General features: G+C 40.0%; 1 protein-coding gene across 2 annotated transcripts; it reads left to right on the top strand.

Moving 5' to 3' along the window:
• The first annotated feature begins 120 nt into the window (after nucleotides 1-120).
• Nucleotides 121-12381, top strand: LOC121528429 (Usher syndrome type-1G protein homolog). 2 transcript variants are annotated; one of them, XM_041815894.1, is made up of 4 exons: nucleotides 121-460; nucleotides 6331-6778; nucleotides 9197-10014; nucleotides 12076-12381. In XM_041815894.1, exons 1-3 carry the CDS (start codon nucleotides 297-299, stop codon nucleotides 10010-10012), a joined length of 1428 nt encoding a protein of 475 aa, XP_041671828.1. In that variant the 5' UTR covers nucleotides 121-296; the 3' UTR covers nucleotides 10013-10014; nucleotides 12076-12381. The 2 variants fall into 2 exon arrangements, with proteins under 2 accessions (XP_041671828.1, XP_041671829.1); XM_041815895.1 differs by having other exon boundaries at nucleotides 12081-12381.
• Nucleotides 12382-12860: the final 479 nt, after the last annotated feature.

The raw sequence follows: 12860 nt of genomic DNA on the forward strand, positions 1-12860 counted from the left end.
ATTGAATCTTATTCTATTTTATTTACTTTATTCTATTTGATATCATTTGCCATCCTGTCCTGTGTTTACACGGTTTAAATGACCCGTGGCGAAAGGGGCGGAGCTACAATGACGCACCCCTAACAACCAGCACGCCTCGTGCTCGTCTCTCCTAACAACCAGCCAGTCAGCCCGCTCCGTGCCTCCTCAGGCCGTCTGACACGCAGCGTCCTGGGGTAAAAAGTTGCCTGAAATATCGGCACAAACCCTCTGGAACCTCCATGGAACCGAACTCAGAGTGAGCCGAGGCAGCCGCCATGAACGACCGGTACCACCGGGCGGCCCGGGACGGCTACCTGGACGTGCTGAAGGAGGCCACACGGAAGGACCTGAACGCCCCGGATGAGGATGGGATGACACCGACCTTATGGGCCGCTTACCACGGCAACCTGGAGGCTCTGAGGCTCATCGTGGGCAGAGGGTGAGTCCAGGAATAAGGGGCCAGAGTAAATAATGGGTGAGGCTTTTAATCCAGACTCAGAAAAGTCATCCATCAATGACAATCAGAGCCAAAATAAAAACACGTGGTTTGCAGAAGTCTACTAGCTCATCAGCTGAGATCTGTTTTCACTAAGGATGTCAATATTAAAGTAGATAATTATCATCCATGTTTACACTTTGAGAGGAGGGGTTGAACATTATTTTAAATGAACCTAACTCAAATAACTCCTGTTAAAAACGTGTAGAAGCCTTTCCAGAAGCCACACGTTCACTAAAATTTCAAAGTAATGACAAGAGATGCACAGAGCTACTGGCATAATATTGGTACCGGCAGATATTATTTTAAAAAGTAAATTATAGGTATGATGCACAAATTTTTGCCGATATTTACAGCCAATATTTTGTCTATAAGAATCTGCCTTTCAGCTGTGAATATTGGCCGTATGTACGATTAAGTCAGTGGCGTTTTAGGACAAACAGACCGACATCAGCTGAAGTCTCTTTATTCATCGTCATTCTTTACATTTTAAAGTCTGAAATTTATTAATCCTCAGACTTTAAACTGTGTATTTAAGGGTGGAGTTTTAAGTCCAAACTAAATTTAAACATCAGAATTAAATGAAATAAATGTGCAAGTGTCATCATATTGGATATCAAAAACCAATATTGTTCATCCCTAAAAAGTATGAAAATTTCAGTGAAAAAATCTTGTTTTTTTTTTTTAAAGTATCCTACAAAAAGTGCCCTAAAATTTATTCAAAGCTTCCTCCAGTGTTTCAGTTAACCTTTCTCATAAAGCCTAATTATTCTTATAACACCCCCCCCCCCAATAATCCATGCAAATTTCTCCAAAATTTCAAATAAAAACTCCTAAAATGTCTTAGCAAATTCTAAAGAAAATTTCAAATACACTGTAGGAATTTTTATGAAAATGTCAGAAAACTCCCCCAACCATCCAAACACAGTCCTTGAAATTTCTTGAAAAATTCAAGAGCTACCCCCCATTTTTAAATTCCTGATTATATGTGTAAATACATTTCCTAAATGTCCTTGAATATTAGAGCAACCCCTCCCAAAAAAATCGAATAAAACCCTCAAAAATTACAAAAATATTTCCTAAATTTCCATCAGAATGCCTTTCCTAAATTCACATAAAAAGTCAAAAAATATTTGAATGCAAATTCCCCCCTAAAACTCCAATGAAACACTCCATAATGCACAAACATGTCCTAAAAAATTCCATCAGTATACATGGAAAATTCTGAGTGTACCCTCCCCCCAAAATCAAATCAGACCCCCCTTCCATTTTCTTTTCCAAATTTCCACCAAAACCCAGAAAATAAAAGAAAATCCCCCAAACAGTTTTCATAAATTCCCATAAAAATGCAAAAGAAAATCAATGCAAATTTGACAAAAAATAACCTCCTATAATACTCTTAAATATATCCCAACATATCCCAACATTTTCCATGAAAATCTTTGTTTGACTAATTCCAAGCAAATTCTCCAAAATATCCGAGCAAAATTTCCCAAATTCCCATGAAAATGCCGAAATATGTCATTGCTGAATTCCCATAAAACCTCCAATCAAACTCTATCCCAAAAATTTAAATGGAAATAGTTGAAAAATTCCAAGCAAATTCTCCAAAATGTCCAAATAATTCCCTCTAAATTTCCATGAAATTCTAGGTTCGTCCCTCTCCAAGGACATTTCCCAAATTCCATCAGAATGCCTTGAAGAAAGTAATTTTTAAAAAATCACGCCATACAAGTTTAATGAATTACCACTGAAATTACTTGAAAAATTCTAAGCAAATTGCCCAAAATATCCAAACAATTTCCCCTAAATTTCCATGAAAGTTCCTCAGCAAATTCTCCCAAAATATCAGACATAATGACTGTGGAGTATGTACATGCAGGGTAGATTAGTACCACAACTCAATGCAAAGCTTCTTATACAAGAATGTTAAAGATTTTTTATTATGCTGTCAACTTACATTAAATACTAGTAAATTCATATTTATTCAGGCCATGTTTACGCCACCATATCTCCTCATACTAGCATGAATTCACCACTGTACCACATGCATTCACTCCTGATGTAATCAGTGCAGCAGATGAAGGATGTTACACTGAAAAGCTCAACAACAAAGAAAAGGTCACCAGCAGCAGCTCCCCCTCATATTCCAACACAGTATTAGTAATAAACATCCCCTCACCCCCTGAGCAGAAGAAACCGTGTGTACATTTATATTTCATCCCTCAGATGAGGCTCAGGTTAATCCATTAAATAGACAGTACCTGTAGGTTCAGCTATGATCAGATTATGTTACATAACAGAGGCAGTTTTACAGAGATCGATTACTCAGAGGTCGCAACGTCTGACTGTAAACATTTCATTCACAATCATACAAATATTCAAAATGAAAACTTACTGGGAGGAATTTTATCTTCTTGTTAGATTAAGTTCATGTCAGAGAAGATTTTAGTTTAAAGGTGATAGAAATGCAGCGTTCATGCAGTTAAATCTGATCTGTCTGTGCAGTGTATCATGCGGCCAGTGGCGGCTTTATAATGCAGCAGTAATGTGATTGAGTTGATGCAGTGGAGCGACTCTACAGACACAAGAAAGGTCACAGTGATGGATGAAGCCTCATCCTCCTGGAACGGTCCCAGAGGATGAGGTATAGAGAGGATGTGAGGTGAAGAAACTGTGACAAACAAGCAAAATCTTCGATTTATCCAGAAAAATAAACCACAACCTCTGGGCTGTGCAGTAGTGCCTGAAAATAAAAGCTGAGATTTTTTTCTGTTTTTTTATTTTATCTGATAAAAGAAGACAAAAGCAAGCTGGTGAGCATATAATCCTAGTGTTTCTCATTCTGATGAAATGTTTCCTACCAGTTTGCCCGCAAAGCATGATGGGTCTGATGGCAGAGGAAGTTCAAGAGAAATTTGAGGTTTCATTTTCAAAATCAAGATTTTTATCAAATATTTTTGATCAATAAAATATCACCCATGCCGAATACCCTCTAAAACTTACTACAACAGTCATGTAAAAACTTTGCCCAATCCTTTGTGACAATAGAAAACAAAATAAAACAGCTTTAAAACATAGAAATAATGAGATTAATCATGATTTGAAAAAATATTGTTTGACAGCCCTTATAGATGTATTGTTTTGGGGGAAAACACCCTTTATTTTCAGTCTTTAACTGGTGGGTCGGTACCCAATAGTGGGTTGCAAAGCCATTTTCAGTGGGTGTCCAAAAAGTCTATAACAGGCTTTTATTTTGAAGGATATGTATCTAGGTCAATCTTCCTTCACATCTGTTGTTCCATGTCAAATCTAGACCTAATTTTTCATCAAAGAAAAACCATTTTGTTATGATTGAAAACTATCAGAAATATGGGTTTGCAATTTATTGTCCCTGAGGCGATGGTGTTTCCTGATGCTGGACCAGCTGAGATCTACCGTTTTAGATGGGGATGTTTTCTGTTAAACTTACAAGAGTTATCTTTGCTTTTGTGAAACAACAAAACAAATAAGACCATGCACCTTAAAGAAAACAATCAGCTCTGCTTACACAGTCTTTCATACATTACCCATATTGCTGTGCAAGCACCAGACAGGTCACACAACAAATCAAACGCACACTGAGCTTTATCTTTCAGGTGGAGACTGTCACTGAAAAATGGTTCAAAGTTCAATTCCTGTAACAGGATGAGGTACATGTCTGTACCAGCCTTAAGCCCCGCCTCTTCCTGTTTTCTCCCCGCCCACAGGGCGAGCCCCTGATGAATCATTAACCATGACAGAGGTGAATCTGCATTATTTATCGTTCACACCAGCAGCCATTTTTCTGCAGACACCTTTAACAGTGAGCAGGGTCAGCACCTGTATGAGTGAGCCTGACTTCTGCAGACATTCACATATCACTCTTAGTATTCTGAGGTTTATTTTTATATTTGGCTCTTCTCTGTTTGCATGTCAGCTGAAGGAAATGAACAGATCGTGTTCCAAACAGAGCAGAAATGTATCTCAGTAGTAACACCACGGAGGAATCACACCGAGAGATGTCAAACAGTAACTCGAGCATCTGCAGCTCTGACTCAGAGACACTAAACTCACTCTGTCACACTTTCATAGTGCAAATCCAACAACATGTTCTGTGACTATGAATGGAAATACTGCCAAGGGCCTAATTTTAACAAATGCTAGATCCGTTTTAACAGTTAAACTAAAGAATAATAAAGATAATATGAAAACAAAACTTGACGATAAACAGAAGCCAATTCTCAGTCATCTTTGAGCTATACAATGATGGGTAAATGATGTGAAATAATGCTCAACACTAAAAGAGAGTTGAAATATTAACACTTTCCAGGTGTTAGATTTAATGGCATGGATGTTGTGTGAATGCTGACATGTTCAGTAGAGATGGTGGAATGGGAAGGGCTGGCTGCCTGATCAGACACTTGGTGCGCTTCTGTGGGCCTGATCCAGCTTATCGCAGACTGGGTGCCCAGGACCCGGTGGGCTGGTCCAGACACCTGGGGTGAATGCATGCATCATTGAGGGGTCAGTCAGGAGGATACCTGGAGAGATGGGGCATGGGCTTGGCACAGGCCTGGAGGACCAAGGTTGATATGGGGAAATACCCAACTGGCATATGCTCCCATATCTGATCTGGTGTTGCATTAACACTGATGATTTTGCTGTGTACACTAGAGTTTTAAATACCACCCCACAACATGGCTCTTATTTGAAATTAAAGCTGAAATATGCCTGAGGGATTTCACTATAATATCACAAACCAAAGACTTGTTTTAAAATTTTTGATATTTGACCTAAAATCAGATGTTCTCCTGTGCATTCTGCATTCACCACAGGGTCTCAAAGTATTAAATGTGTTGTTTTACAGTTATTTCTTTGGAGTAATATTTAAGTAAACACAACATTCCCTACTGTAAGTCAAGGAATTGCATGCTGTGTTCATCTCTAACTAAAACAGAGGGTCTTCTTCATTGCTCAGTAGGTGAGCTGAGTTGTATTTGCAGAGTCGTCTTACTCCCTCAGTTCAGTCTGAAAGGGGATCAGCTCGGTCAGGTTGAGTTTCTAAGTGAACCTGGGTTCAGTCAGCATGACGCCACAGATGACCTCAGAGTCTATGAGTCATGACGGAAGTTTAACTCTCATGAGTCAGAGTTTAAGAAATCTGCTATGAGAACAGACTGTTGAAGAATTACAGAAACATCAGAGTGCACAAGAGATGGCTGATCAAAAAATGGGCCATAGAGGAACATGAGATGATGATAGGCTGTGTGAAGTCTACATGGAAAGCATCAAGTAGGAACAGCACACTTTCCTGGCCTTCATATGCTGATAGGGAAAGCATAAGAGAAGCAAAGAAGCAGCAAAAAACACCAGAGCAAAGCAGGCATCAGTGACAACAGAGTGACATTGATTAGGTCAGAATCAGAATGAATTAGGAGCTGGGGTGGAGGAGGGTTGCAAGAGCAGCTTGCAGAGAGCTAGGCTAGAGCAGTTTAAGAGGCAGCATGAGAGCGATTAGCCAATAGCATGCTTAGAGCAAATCAGATGGCCATCAGCTGATGGGGACTTGGGTGAGATCAGCTGATCTCAATTATGGCAGAGGGTGCAGCAACCTGAACTAACGCTTGATTTATAGAACTTTTAACATTTAAAACTCTTGAAAAACAGGCAATATATGAAAATGAATAAGGAAAAACATATATCTGGTACAGATACAGATATCTGGTACATTTCTTGAATACTGGTGACAGAAATCATATTTGTCATGTCTTCCCCCCTCCTTCATCTCCCAGAGGTGACCCGGACAAATGTGACATCTGGGGGAACACCCCTCTCCACCTGGCTGCTGCCAACGGCCACCACAACTGCCTCTCCTTCCTGGTGGCTTTCGGTGCCAATGTGTGGTGTCTGGACAACGACTACCACACACCGCTGGACATGGCTGCCACCAAGGGGCACATGGACTGTGTTCGATACCTGGACTCCATCGCCGCTAAGCAGATCACGCTAAACCCAAAGCTGGTGGGCAAACTAAAGGACCGGGCGTTTCGAGCGGCAGAGCGCCGGATCAAGGAGTGCGCCAAGATGCAGAAGAAGCACCGAGAACGGATGGAGAGGAGGTTTATGAAGGAGTCTGCAGCTTTGGACAACCTGGATGCTATCAGCTTCTCCAGCTACACTAGTGGCAGCACACTGAGCCGCAAGTTCAACACGGTCACCTCCAACATGCCGTACTCACAGGTAGGGGTGTCACCATACCAGAATTTCTCACTGATACAGGTAAAAGTCAGACAATAGTGTTACATGTCGCAGTGCAAAAGTATAAGTCGTTGGGTGATATTTTGGTTTTAATAGACAAAAATTGCGAGTAAATAGTTCAAAGACTGCCCTGCAGAATTTGCAATGTTTCAGAAGGATTTTGCAATTTGTAGAGTGTCTTCTTCTGTCCCAAAATATTGGGGGCTGCAATATGCAACCTGCCAATCAGCCAGTACACCAAAACTTGACCAAAAATGAACCAAAAAGATTTTTGCAGTCCGTTTCCTGTACATTTTAGAGAATAGTCCCGAGAGACTTTTTTTTCCGTCTTATCATAAAACGTGTACTGATTTTCATGCATGTCGCTCTTACCCAATCCCCTGTCTCAGGTTGGGGACCACTATGGGGCCACTATGCAACGGACCTGCACAATTCTAGTTTCAGATAAAAATACCACTGGGGGACAATGTTCCAGAAAGTTTGGAGGACTCTCTAGGTGTGTTAAAGCCCCCAAAACAAGACGAGAAGGGCCAAAATGATAAGATATCTGAGAACATCCACAGTTTCAGTAGGGTTCTCACTCTGAGGTCAATGCCCAGGCCCCAATAAATCATATCTAGTTAAACTAACCTTTAAATTTGAAGGGACCACTCTTTTGCTCTTTTTCTTGCAGCTGCCTTGGGACAATGTCTGAAGATCTTAAGTTATTTAAAGCTCTGGGTACTTAAGAAGCTATAAATTATTAAAATAACAGAATGTATGTAATTTTATACAATTGACAAGGTTTTAACTACCATACTTAAATGTAAGTGCTCTTTAATTTTCTTCGCATTGAAATGTAGGCATAAACTCTTGGCTTTTGCTGTAAAGTATTCTTTCAGTGTATTTTCTGAAATTTACATCCAAAATTAACATATTTGCTACTTGATTTAAAATATTGGCTGCCTTTTACTGTGTTTTGTCCACTGGAAGGGCATCCTTGACGGCATATTATTGCATTTTTTTGCGGAAAGGCACCTTAGAGCAGGGCTTCTCAAACTTTTCAGCCCCAAAATAAAGGTGCCAGAGACCAGAGACCCCCTACTGTACCTGAAGTCGGTTGAACACAGCCATGGGTAATCAAGAACAGTCATCTGCAGTCAAGGCAGTCTGTAAGGGGAGGTAAAAGGGGGAGCTTTTTGGGGCCCAGCCAAACTGCAGGTCCATGGAGGTCAGCAAAATCCTGGTCCACTGTCAAGTTAATCTGGGATAGCCATATTTTATTTTTACCTGAATAATACCCACTCTTGTCCAAGCAACAAATGTCTTTATATCTATTAATGCAGTAGTACAAAGCCATCTTAAAAATGCTACTCACTTCTTAAAAACAGAATTAAAAATGGTTAAAATGGCAAAGAGGAAAAGGTGGTAAAATTGGATTTTAAAAGTAGCAGAAATGGGTTAAGATTTAGATAAAAGTGCCAGAAAATTAGGGGAAAGTGGCAAAAATGGGCCAAAGTGTCAAAAATTGACTTAAAAAGTAATAAAAGTGGTAAACAGTGTCAATATTGGCATAAAAGTAGCAAAATGTGTTTAAAAGGTGGTGAAATGGGATTTAAAGAAAGGGAATATTTTGTGTAAACTGGTAAAAATGGGTTGAGACTTAGTCAAAAAGTGGAAGAAATTGGTAAAAATGGGCACAACAAATAAAAAAATTTGGTTAAAATTGACGACAATTAATTTAGAAGTGGCAAAAATGCCTTAAAAATGGAGGAAATTGGCAGAAAAGATGACAAAATGGGATTAAAAAGTGGCAGAACTGGAATCAAACTTGCAAAAATGTGTTGAAAGTGTCATGAATTTGTTAGGATGAGTAATTTAAATGGGTTAAAATTTGATTAAATTTGTGTAAAGTGGCAAAAAGAGCCAAAAATGGGTGCAAATTGTGCAAAATTAATTAAAAGTAGCCAATAATAACAGTAAAATTGAGTGGGAAAAGGGGTTAAATGAGGAAATGGTTAGCCAGGATGCTAACACCAATGCTACTAATTCCTCACAAATACACTGATGTCATCAATAAATCAGAGCTGGGGACGGCCCATTGTCAGGGGCAGGCCTGTGTGCAGACTTACTTTTCACAGATTACTTTGATTTCAGCACAGATCTCACCAAACCACCATGTTTTATTTTACATTTAAGTAATCAAATGTACATATTTTCATAAAAATATATCTTGCGACTCCTGAGAGAGTTCAAACCCCCACATTGAGAACCACTGCCCTAGGGGTCACTTTTCATATTTTACATACCCTCAGGGACGTCCAAGAGGACAATTTAATAGCCAATGTGAATGAGTTTATTTATGTAGTGCTTTCTAAAAAATGTCCTCATGGTGATTATTATGCCCTCCTCTCCTCTCAGGCCACTCTTCACTCCACGTCCAAGGGGAAGGCTAAGATCCAGAAGAAGCTGGAGAAGAAGAAGCAGGTCGATGGGACGTTCAAGATCTACGAGGACGGCAGGAAAAGTGTGCGCTCGCTGTCCGGCCTGCAGCTCAGCAATGACGTCATGTTCCTCAAACAGGGCACGTACACCAACCCAAAGGAGCGGTCACGTCTGAACATCCGGGACATGTTCTCTCGGGATAACGATGATGACGCGGACACTGTTTCACGTGCTTTGAGCGACCCTGGTCTGTATGACGCTGCTTATTCAGAGATCAGCGCTGACTCTGGACGTGACTCTCTGTTCACCCGGCCGGGGCTCGGCACCATGGTGTTCAGGAGGAACTATATGACCGGAGGCATGTTTGGACTTGGAGGTGAAGGGAGCGTAGCAGGAAGTGAACCTGTGGGACGGGCGCCAAATGTCCGCCTACGGGGACATCTCCCTCGACGCTCGCCTAGCTTTGATGAGGACAGTATTGGCAGCGCTCTGAGCCTTCAGGAGAGGAACCTCCAGGAGCTGCCGTGGGAGGACACTGAGGTTGGGCTGGATGAGGACTTTGAGCCAGAGAACAGTCCTCTGGAGACGTTCCTGGCCTCTCAAAGCCTCAGCGAGTTTATGCAGATCTTCAGGAGAGAGAAGATAGACCTGGAGGCTCTGCTGCTTTGTTCGGATCAGGACCTCACCAGCATTCACATCCCGCTTGGTCCAAGGAAGAAACTTCTGGATGCCTGCAAGAGACGTTTGGAAACGTTAGACGAACCAGAGGCCATTGAAGACACAGAACTTTGAAGGTCAGATTTTAGGAGTACAGGTCTGGTTTTACTGTACATCGGATACACATGAGCTACTGTAAGTGCATGCATGAGAATAATGGAAGACACACAAATGAACAAGTGCAGTTGACCTCAGAAAAAGACTCTCTTTTAACTGTTTCTGCTGCCTTCTGTAGGGAATATTGGGCTATTTAGCTCAGCTTACTAGCTTTAACCACAGGCAATCCACTCTAGATGCAGTTCAAGCTCCTCTTAAATCCTAAAGAGAAACCTTAACATTGCTCAACTTCACTTCTGTTGCACTTTTTGCTAATCCAGGATGATTTTTAAGATCATTCTGGCTTTCGAAGTTGAAGCACATAAAATCCTGCCACCCTCTCAACAATCACAATAGCGGGGCAAGTTGCAGAACTCTCCAACTGCAACAAGATTTTTACATTTCCATGCTACTGAACTTGCAGAAGAGGAAAGAAAACACTTCTGCATACTGTCTATCACATTAAGTTGTACATTTTTTCTGTTGAGTTGTAAAAAATGCAAAAGACAAGTGGAATTTAAGCTTCAAGATGGAGATGATACTTCAAACTTTTTCTTAAAGAATCGTTTTTTTATGTCATTTCAAACTGTTAAAGACTTTTCACAACCAGTCTATTAATATCAATATGTCAGTTCATCTTCCAGCATAATGATTTGCCAAAAATGGATCCAGCTCCATTAGAAGGAAGCTCACATCACTCTCAAGGCAACCTAAAGTCAAGTCTACAGCTGCACCTGTTTTTTTTTTTTTTTTGGTGCATCCGAATTTAACCTGAACATTGGTTTAAATATTTAAAGATCCCAAATAAACCTGTGTGCATGTGTAGGAGAGGTGTAGCGTCTTGTATGAGGCCGTTTCCATTTAAATGGTGCCATCTAGTGGTCACATTTGGTATAACAGGATGAAAAATTGACCTTCCTGGTCCTTTGAGTCGTCATAAAGGTACAGCAGGGCCGTGGTGGGACTCATTTTCAGCCCTGGAATTTCATGGCTTTACTGAAGATGTGTAATTCTGGATTAAATAACCTATGCTCATTTTATCATGTACAATTGTCTGTACACAGTAGGACATCAGGTAGCCCTGGCCTTTGTCTGCTACTCTCAATACTGGTGCTGCACCGACACAAAAATCAAGCTTTAAAAATGTAAGAAAGCCAGTTTCAACTATAAAATATGTAATAAAAACCTACATATTTATTCCAGAATTTAAATATTTCATTATTTTAATCTACCATATCTGTCACTTATTATAATGACGGGCTTTACAGTTACATAAGTGTGTATTTTTAAAAGTTTGCCCCTCATAATAAAAAAATCCAATGATTTGTAAGTCAGGTAAGTTTAATAATGTTTTTTTCTGAGCAGCTTTTATTTAGAATATCTCTATGCTGCACTCTTTTTAACTTCAACACTGACTGAATCCGACCTTTCCACTCTCACGGTTGTGCGTGTTAGTGGTGATGGCTCTGTCTCACTCAGTCAGTAGCAAACTGGTTGAGGAGCTGCAGATGCGGCAGAGGCAAAGTTTCACATTTAGATCCATTATTTGCAAAGATCTAAAATGTGTACCTAAAAACTGCTATGTAGTCTGCAGTGCCATACACGTAATTTGATTTGATTCATGAACTTGGATGGCGGTTTACACACTTTATGTTGTGTTATATGTTACATATCTGGTACTGCTAGCTTGCCTGTGTCATCTTCACCTGTGCTTTAACATCCAGCACGTGGCCTGTAATATGACTGCAGACAGGGCAGAAAGAGATAGATAGGCAGACAGACAGAGTTTTGTCCTTCCTAGCCAGCACACCTTGTTAAATGCCACAGTACACCGGCCCTTCCAGCCCTAAAACCAGCCCGACCCACCTGACCTTCTCCCAGATTAAAGCCACTCCATGTCGGCACAGCACTTCAGTAGATCACTTATTTTAGATTTAATCTGCACAAATCATACATTTTTAATTTTTTTTTTGTTATTTATCTACAAGACTAACAATAAAATGCTGCTTAAATTAATGTTTTTTCTATTCCTTATTCAACAGTACAGCATGAGGACAAAAAGGAATTTGGACATGCAGCTAAAACATGGAGAAGAAGTAAAAAAGACATTTCGAGGAGAAGTTTTGCCACAAACAATGAACAAACACACACTAATGGAGTCTGTGTTGTGCTTTAAACTGTAACTGATAATGTAACACCTCCTACCCCTACACTCTGTATTAATTCATGAATCTATGAATTTTTTTGTTTATACGTTATTTATAAGCTGCTGTACCCATTCTTTTACATATATTGTTTATTATTTATCATCATTGTACAGTTTTCTTACATTAAATGTTATATTTCTCTGTGGCACATACATGTTGACCTATCTTTATGGTTTTGAAGGGTTCACACTGACTGTTGGTCTGCAAACACTGTCACAGCAGTAAAAAACAAAAGGAGGGGGGCTCTGTGAGGTTATGTGTGTGTGATAGATAACACTGTTATCTCAGGTTGCTCTGGGTGTATTTGGTTTCACCAAAGATCTGTTTGTATGTGCACTCAGGAGGATGACTGTGCATGAATGTTGTTGAAGATGTTTCTATAGCCATGATTATATTTTAATGAAATATATATCTATTCTCTGTCTATCTATATGTCATTCATTGCAGGGACTTTCCCCAGGAACTTGGAAGCTTTTGAGGTACTGGAAAGCAGGGACCAGGGTCTAAATTTAGGCCATGTTTACATGACAAATTTGTTCAGAAGCTAGTCTGTATATGTTATCTATAGACCAGATAACTATATATACATATAGTATTTACACAAAATTGTTGTTGTGTAA

This window comes from Cheilinus undulatus, linkage group 20 (genome assembly GCF_018320785.1).
Source record: "Cheilinus undulatus linkage group 20, ASM1832078v1, whole genome shotgun sequence".
Taxonomy (NCBI): domain Eukaryota; kingdom Metazoa; phylum Chordata; class Actinopteri; order Labriformes; family Labridae; genus Cheilinus; species Cheilinus undulatus.

Coding starts and splice junctions, on each gene's coding strand:
- LOC121528429 (XM_041815894.1), top strand. CDS start 297: ATGAACGACCGGTACCACCGGGCGGCCCGGGACGGCTACCTGGACGTG. Junction 461..6,330: donor AGGCTCATCGTGGGCAGAGG/GTGAGTCCAGGA, acceptor TTCATCTCCCAG/AGGTGACCCGGACAAATGTG. Junction 6,779..9,196: donor CCAACATGCCGTACTCACAG/GTAGGGGTGTCA, acceptor CTCTCCTCTCAG/GCCACTCTTCACTCCACGTC.